This window comes from Choristoneura fumiferana, chromosome 6 (assembly GCF_025370935.1).
Source record: "Choristoneura fumiferana chromosome 6, NRCan_CFum_1, whole genome shotgun sequence".
In the NCBI taxonomy this organism is placed as follows: domain Eukaryota; kingdom Metazoa; phylum Arthropoda; class Insecta; order Lepidoptera; family Tortricidae; genus Choristoneura; species Choristoneura fumiferana.
In genome coordinates, this window is record NC_133477.1 from 15,150,263 (window position 1) to 15,158,601 (window position 8,339).

Below are 8,339 nucleotides of genomic sequence, written 5' to 3' on the forward strand. Positions count from 1 at the left end.
TTTAATTCATAGTTCACGTAACTACGGGGCATTTCAAAACGTTAACCCTAAAAACGGAGCCCTGTTGTTTATGAGAGCCTTTAGAGTGGTATTATTGCAGCCAGCCCATTGTGTTAGTTGTGATATATCGCGAACGGGCCAATACCGGGTAGGGATGTTCATAGGAACATTACATAATATCGATAACTAGGCCGCAAAGCAGTTACTGTTAGCTTGTACGCTTCTAAGGAATGCGCCGATCGTAACCCAACCAACCCATCAGAAAATATTAATCGTTTACGTTACTCTAATAGTAGCGTGTGGTGATTTATTGCAACTATCGTCCATAAATCATAATGCAAGCTTTGCTTATTTTGGGACTAGGTCAAATTGGTGTCAATAGGGAATATAAGGCAAAACTCTGCGCAGGGGGCGACACTAGCACAAACCGTAAAAAACCCGCCATGATTAACGTCAGTTCTCTTTAAGCCATGTTCGCACTGCGGATTTTTTTCGCGCGATATTTATTCGCGCGAATTATATTCCGCGCTTTACGATTTTTTTTCCGCCAATGTGGATACTCGTATAAGTTTCAATGTGTTACAGAATGGCGAGAAAAAACGAAGTTTGTCGCTAGTTTGTCGCTATGACGGATCATTCATGACATATTTATTAGTAACAAGTGTTTCCCGTGGCTTCGCGCACGTAAATCATTAGATCCAGCAGCTGAATTGAAATTTCGAGATTTTTACAAATTCCCGTGGGAATTCCCGAAAATTAAATCTTAGTTTTCATTGACGTTACATTAAAAACAATCACGTCAAATTTCATGTTCATGACTAAGCCCGGTGGTTGTTGTTTCCAGATTTTTATCCCTATACCGTGGGAATATTAGGATAAAAAGTAAGCCTATGTTTTATTCCTCCATCATTCCAGATGTCCAGCTATCTACATACAAAATTTCATCCATATCCGTCTAGCCGTTTTAGCGTGAAGGAGTAATCACTCACTCACTCACAAACTTTCGCATTCATAATATTAAGTAGAATAACTGAGCTATAGGTACCTAAGTATTTCCAAAAATATTATAGCATCCTACGGACATTCTATCTATCTATCTATAACAGCCTTATAGCGCCCGTGTTCGGACATAGACCTCCTCTCTACTTTTCCAGTCCTGCCTATTCATTGCCCCTCGCATCCAGTTTACGCCAGCTTGCTGCCGGATATCATCTGTCCATCTTTTTGGTGGTCGTCCTCTACCGCGGGTGTTAGCACGGGGTCTACTCCAGGACTCTTCTCGCCCAACGACTGTGGTCCATTCTAGCAATATTTCCTGTCCATCTCCACTTTCTGCGTTCTATTTCTGTTATTACGTCATTCACTTTAGTCTTCTGTCTGATCAACTCGTTTTTCTTTCGGTCCAGAAGGTGTATTCCTACGGACATTAGAAGACATTTAAGACATTCAAAAAACTGTTGACGGTTTTTGCCAGTACTGCATTCTGACGGCAGAACATTGCAGTGATATTCCCTTATTTATTCATAAAATATATTATTTATCCACATTCATTAAGGTGCTATAGCTTCGGTTCCCAGTCGGAGCAGATATTATGTATGAGAAATAGGAACGTTTATTTCTTCAGTCTGCTTCTCCCAAATCTTCATAAGAATTATGTTTATCTGTTGCCTTGTACCCATAACAAACACTAGTTTTGCTTGCTTTGAGCCTAGGTCAATTAATCTCAATTGTCCCTTGATATTAATAATAATACTTTTTTTGCATAGTGACCACGAAACTAATTCGATTGTTGAACTATATTCTTATATCATAATTATCGATATAAAAGTATTGAGTTTCTTTACTCGATGGACTTGTATCGGCACACCCCAACACCGCGTGGAGCTGGCGGTTCCTACCGGCAGTAAGTCTTCATTTTCTGTATATTGAAATCGTGACTTGTTTGTACAAATTTTCAAAATGGACCGTTAACGAGACGGTTACCGTTTTATAGGGGCTTACGAGTTTTGTACTGACACGTTTCCTCTTATTGTCTTTGGTAGTTTGACCAGTGCTTCGACACTCCATAATAATACGTCACTTATTGGCATTACAAAGCAGACGTACCCAGTACCCGTTTACTACTTTATTTATGCGATATGTTCACATTTTTGTTTTTATGTAATTAATCTACAAACATAAGATAAAAACAAAAATGTGAACATTTACTGCCTTATTTATGCGAAATGTTCCCATTTTTGTTTTTATCTTATGTATGAAAATACAATAACATAAAAACATAAATGTGAACATTTACTACCTTATTTACGTGAAATAAACGCAAGCACTTATAGAAATCTACCATCTCTCTCCCTCTCTCTCTCTCTCTCTCTCTCTCTCTCTCTAATTGTGTTTACATCACAAGTACCTATTTAAACATAACTATATTTTTAATACAATGATTATTTGCTCTGTGAAGTAAAGAAGTAAGTACGAAAGGTCTGATTGTACTATCTACTATAAGCCTGCGAAAGTACTACTATTGGAGTTTTACCTACCCACTAACTCACATCTGGCATGACAAAAAAAAAACAGTCAAAAAGCCGACCACCTTAAAAAAACTGTAATAAAAACTATGTAAAAACAAAAAATAAAATCCAAAACAAAACTAATGGTCTAGAATTCTATCACCTAAGCAACGTAACCTTCAACAGTTCCAATAAAATTGTGTCCACTGATGTATTAAACTGATTGTGTCAATTCAAAATCGTGACCAGCTCAAAAATTTCCAGTAGGTAGGTAGGAAGTCCGGACTTTTAAATTCAAGTTACTTTAACAGACTTTTAGGCTACTTGTTTTGGTTTGGATTCATTTTTCCTTCTTAGTTTTTATTTGTTTATTTTTTTGGGGCAGACATGTTATTTCTTTTAGGGTAAGTACTATTTTTATTATTTCTTACTATTTTGATGTTCAACAGGGCATGTTAAATAGAAGCTTGTTAAAGTAGAGTATAGAAACCTACACGCGCTTTCTCTGAATTCGGTTAAAAAACAAAAGTGAATCACATAATTTATTCAGTAAGGCAAACACTAAACAAGCGTCTAGGTACACTGTCGTGTGACTGCAGTCGTTTTAAGCTTAGTTCCAACGATGGACGTTAAAATGAGCATTATAATATAACTCGTGAGTGACAGAACTAAGAACGTTTGTGGACACCGAGATGTGATCTTAAATGTGAAGTTTGACCTCTTTATGAATAAAAAGTTATAAATCATTTCGTTAAATTTTGTTTTGTCTGTGTCGTGTAATGAAAAATGTCCTCGTGATTGATTAATGTGAAAACAAACTTGCCATTTAGGACAAAATAGGGGAAACCATTGTAGCTATTAGGATAAAGGTTTCTTCTCTCACTTCTGAACACCATTGTTATTTTAAAAAATAAAACCCGCAGAACGTAACGATTAAAACTTAGCCATTGTTTGTGGGTATTTTAGCTCAGCTGGCCTCAGACATGGCGTTAATGCTTTTCAGGTTGGCTGATGTGACAAGAAGTTAGTTATCATCAATTGTGAGATGTACATTTTTTTTCTTGCTATTTAATGTTTTGCCCTATGGGCTAATGTAACAAATGTGTATGTTGCCCGTCTCAAAATAAAATAAAAAAAAACTTAGCCATTAAGAGCTTGCTCCAAGTCAGTGCTGCTATAAGTACATCATCATTATTATCATTATCATCATATCAGCGGTAGTCACAGTTGGACATCGGTCTCCCCCATAACCCCCAGTTGCTTCCGTTGGAAGCGTCCTGCATCCACCGTGAACCTGTGGCGCAGCAGGACGTCCTATGCTACGCTTGCCAATCTGCGGTCTACATTCGACATACCTGGCTAAAGTCGAGTTCTTAAGCTTCTGAGTAAAAATTCAATCAAAAATATTATCTGAACACGCTTCTACGCCGTTAACACAATAGATTCGTGTTCATATATTTTTAACCGACTTCAAAAAAGGAGAAGGTTCTCAATTTGAGTGTATGTTTTTTTTTGTATGTTTGTTACGCGATAACTGCGCCAATTGCGGACCGAATTTCAAAATTATTTTTTAGTTCTAAAGGACATAATACTTCCGAGGTGGTCCCATTGATACCAAGTCAGGATCTGATGATGGGATCTTAGAGAAATCGTGGGCAACCCTCGAATTTTTGATGCACACCTATAGCGATTTTGGGCATTTTTAACATCAAGTCAAGTATTTACATTCAGAAAGTATCATTTGATGAACTGGACTCTGATAAAGAAGACCGTAGGTACCGGTACTCTGTTGTAAAATGATATAACTATGCTGTGTTTGAGCTTAATGGAATCGTTGTGAGATGCACTTTGCCTACAAATCACAAAAAACTACGAAAAAATATTTTTTAACAAAAAATGGAACCGACTTTAAAAATCTTGAAAATATTTTTCTACTAGTTTGAAGTCGGTGCCTCAGACCGAGCCAACTGGAGTGATTGAAGCCCAATATATAGTATGTAGGCGAGGTAGATGACTTTAGTTCCACTCCTGCTGGCTCATGCTGAGGCAGCGATTTCAAACTAGTAGAAAATTATTTTCAAAGTTTTTGAAGTCGGTTCCATTTTTTTTTATTTAATCAAATTTTTGCTTGAAATCCTATATGAACTCTACTGTTCACCAAAAAGACGTCCTGGTTTTTCTTTTAAGATATCAATGGTGTCCAGACGTAAAACCATCCACAGCTACAACACTTTCTCTCAATAATAATAAAATAAAGCTATGAAATCAAAACGATGTTTTTTAATTACATGTTAATTATTTTATTTCTAAGGTGATTAGATTAGCAAGGTACTCGCAATCGCAACTCCTTCTTTCTTTAGTGTGTGGGACGTGAGTGACTTTCTCAGTGACCTAGTCTTTAATGTCCCTGAAGCCCCGATGACTGCTTTCTGCAATGGTCATTTCAGTTTAACAATACACTAATTAACTTTTTTCATTTTAACTATCTACCTGGATCCTGTAACACAGGAACTCTTAGCACAGGATCCAGAGCCGTAGACTCTATTTTAAAAGCTTTTTATGCAATAAATTATTTTTATTTTAATTTTTATCTAAATACATTCATAGTCAGAGAAAGAACACTCTAATACCGTGACAGTTCAAGCAATGGGACTCTTGATTCATCACACGCAACTACCAATCAGACCGGTAAATCGCCTTCATGTTGATTATTACCATTATTTTTACCCGACTGCTAATAAGGGCATGACTATTTATGCTTTTTTTCGACGGAAGTCAGCAGAGGAAGCTAAACGATCGACTTAGTCAGCTAACGTTGACGACAAAAGTGCTAGCTATGGACTACTATTACAGTTTATGTTATGGACCAAGTGATTAATAAGTAATGACAAGCTATACGGGGCTAAGTGATAATTATTATCGAAACTTCATTATTTATCACATTGTCCGGTCATTATGAATATTGCTACATGATCGTTGGGCAATTTGATTACAACTTATTTTCGGGTAACTGAAATGTGATTCATTTAATCGGAAGGTTAGGTGCGACGACGAACGCAGCGAGGAGGAGCGTGTTTGGTTCAACTGCGACTAAAACAAGCCATAATTGAATTCAGCCATTATAGATACCTTTTATTTTACAGATTTTGATACATATTCAATTAGTACTGAGAACTAAAAACCCCCGTTTTGATTGTGTATTGGTTATGTTCCAGTGCGCAGCCGGGCGCGCAGCATGGCAGGAGGCGGCGGCGATGTCGGTGGGCGGCGGCGGCGCCGGCGCCGGCGGCGCGGCACGGCGCTGCTCCGTGCTGGGAGACCATCCTGGCGCGAGGCGCGACCAGCGCGGAAAGTGGCACAGAAACAACCGGGTACCAAACTTTTACTAGTTTTCTTATTATGAATTCGCCTGTCTCTTTTTTTCTTGTTTATTTTTTACCGGTCACTCTACCTGTAGGTACATAATAATTGCTAGCCAGTGTCTAATTAAAGTTTTACCTGTAATCTTTATATTGTACTTCAATTAAACATTAAAAAAATCATTAAAGGCAGAAATATCTCCCAATGACCTTCTGCATGCAATCGTACCGGGATAGCGTTTTCAGGGCGCACCACTTTCGCCTCTTTTACTAACATTTTGTTATAAATTTTAACATGTGCTTTGAAAATCAAAATAAGTATACGTACCTACCTACGCTGAAAATGCAGAACCTAAGCAAATAAATATGAAAATGGCACCTTTATGTTATGCTATTGCTAATAATTATTTTTTTAAAGTTAGAAATAATTAAGTAATTAAAACATTTTTTTACTTAAAACATTATTATACGGGGTTCCCTTTCAAATAATACCCTCATAAGAAGTTTGGCGGGATAAATGTTAATATCGTGCAAGTTAAATTTCACCCATTTCTAGTAATAGTGAAATGGTAGACATATGAAATTTGGATGACATTCTGTGCAAAATTCATCAGCACAGTGATAAATAAAAAATATTATAACAACTCTTCTCATAAGTTGGTACATACAACATCCAATCGTCGTCTCAATAATACTGAGCGAATTCATCGAAAATTTAAAAAATCAAGTCATCCATGGAGAGGCACTTGTTTTGATTCAGGTTACTCTGCTCAATCATCAATCTTCGTTTGTGAACAGCCTGAGTGGAACTGAGTGCTCTTGAAATATCTGACTGGACGCGTGTCAGAAGTAACCGTTGGAAGGTTTTTGATTCGTTGTATGTTTGGTTTTGAGATTATGCGAGAGTTTAGGATCACAAAGGCTCAGAGTTTACCTATTGATATGATCATTTTTCTCCTGGCTAATGAATTAATATAAAAAAATTTACGGGATATTTACCCGTGATCAAAACTAGTACATAGGTCGAAATCATGGTAGTTCTTTCGGGAAGGTCTAAAATATATTTTAAAGTAACAATGTCTATTTTATCAATTCAATGTTACCTTTATAGTTGCAAATGTGTTTATTTCAGGTGCGGGACGCGTCGTACGGCTCGTCATCGGATTCGGATGGGGAGGCGGAGGGGGCGAGCGGGGAGCCTTGGGGGGTGGCGCGGCTGTTGTACGCCGGCCTCGGTACGCTCGCCGTCGGCCTCGTCGTCTACTTCGTCGGCACTGGCGATAAGGTACTGACACTACACTGTGGGGAGACGTGGTGGAGACGTCTGGGCGAGCGAGGAGCCTTAGAGGGCGGTGTGGCTGTTCTACGCCGGCCCCGGCACGCTCGCTGTCGGCCTCGTCGTCTACTTCGTCGGCACTGGCGATAAGGTACTGATACTACACTAGACGTGCGGGAGACGTTAGCGAGGAGCCTTAGAGGGCGGTGTGGCACGCTCGCTGTCGGCCTCGTCGTCTACTTCGTCGGCACTGGCGATAAGGTACTGATACTACACTGTGGGGAGACGTCTGGGCGAGCGAGGAGCCTTAGAGGGCGGTGTGGCTGTTCTACGCCGGCCCCGGCACGCTCGCTGTCGGCCTCGTCGTCTGCTTCGTCGGCACTGGCGATAAGGTACTGACACTACACTGTGGGGAGACGTGGTGGAGACGTCTGGGCGAGCGAGGAGCCTTAGAGGGCGGTGTGTCTGTTCTACGCCGGCCTCGGCACGCTCGCCGTCGGCCTCGTCGTCTACTTCGTCGGCACTGGCGATAAGGTACTGATACTACACTGTGGGGAGACGTGGGGGAGACGTCTGGGCGAGCGAGGAGCCTTAGAGGGCGGTGTGGCTGTTCTACGCCGGCCTCGGCACGCTCGCTGTCGGCCTCGTCATCTACTTCGTCGGCACTGGCGACAAGATACCGACTCTACACTATTAGGAGACAAGGGGCGAGTTAGAAGCCGATAGGGTGGTGCGATGTTTATGCACCGGCCTAGGAATACTCGCCGTCGGCCTGCCACCGAGCGGATAACTGTGTCTAGCTTACTTGACTAAATACTTGCAGAACAGCAATTAAATGTCCCGAATAGCGCTGTGCACACTAGAAACGCGCATCGTCATAACGATGTGTAATATGTAACTATTTACATCCAAAAGAGTTTATTTAGATCAAAATGAGCAAAATAAAAGAAATATCAAACGTGTTAATCTTAGCCTTGATTGAGTAGAGAAGATTGGGATGTTTAAGGTGTTTTATGTGGGGAAGATTAAGGTGTTTTATGTGATTCCAGGGTTTCAAAACGCCGGCCCTGCGTTTGGTGGGCCCTTCGCTCATCATCGCCGGGCTGGCGTGTTGTTTGCTGCGAATTGCCTTCTGTATATTTGCCAAGCCGTGCTGCCGACGGCGGACCAACTATAAGGAGAGCAGAAGGTACCCTA

At 40.2% G+C, this 8,339-nt stretch overlaps 1 protein-coding gene across 1 annotated transcript in view; it reads left to right on the forward strand.

Moving 5' to 3' along the window:
- Positions 1 to 8,339, forward strand: part of LOC141429175 (uncharacterized) — a 129,811-nt gene that overhangs the window by 108,962 nt on the left and 12,510 nt on the right. The window contains exons 4-6 of the mRNA XM_074089422.1: positions 5,723 to 5,878; positions 6,999 to 7,151; positions 8,192 to 8,331. Of these exons, the coding sequence (XP_073945523.1) occupies positions 5,723 to 5,878; positions 6,999 to 7,151; positions 8,192 to 8,331 (449 nt within the window). The remainder of the gene's footprint in view (positions 1 to 5,722; positions 5,879 to 6,998; positions 7,152 to 8,191; positions 8,332 to 8,339) is intronic.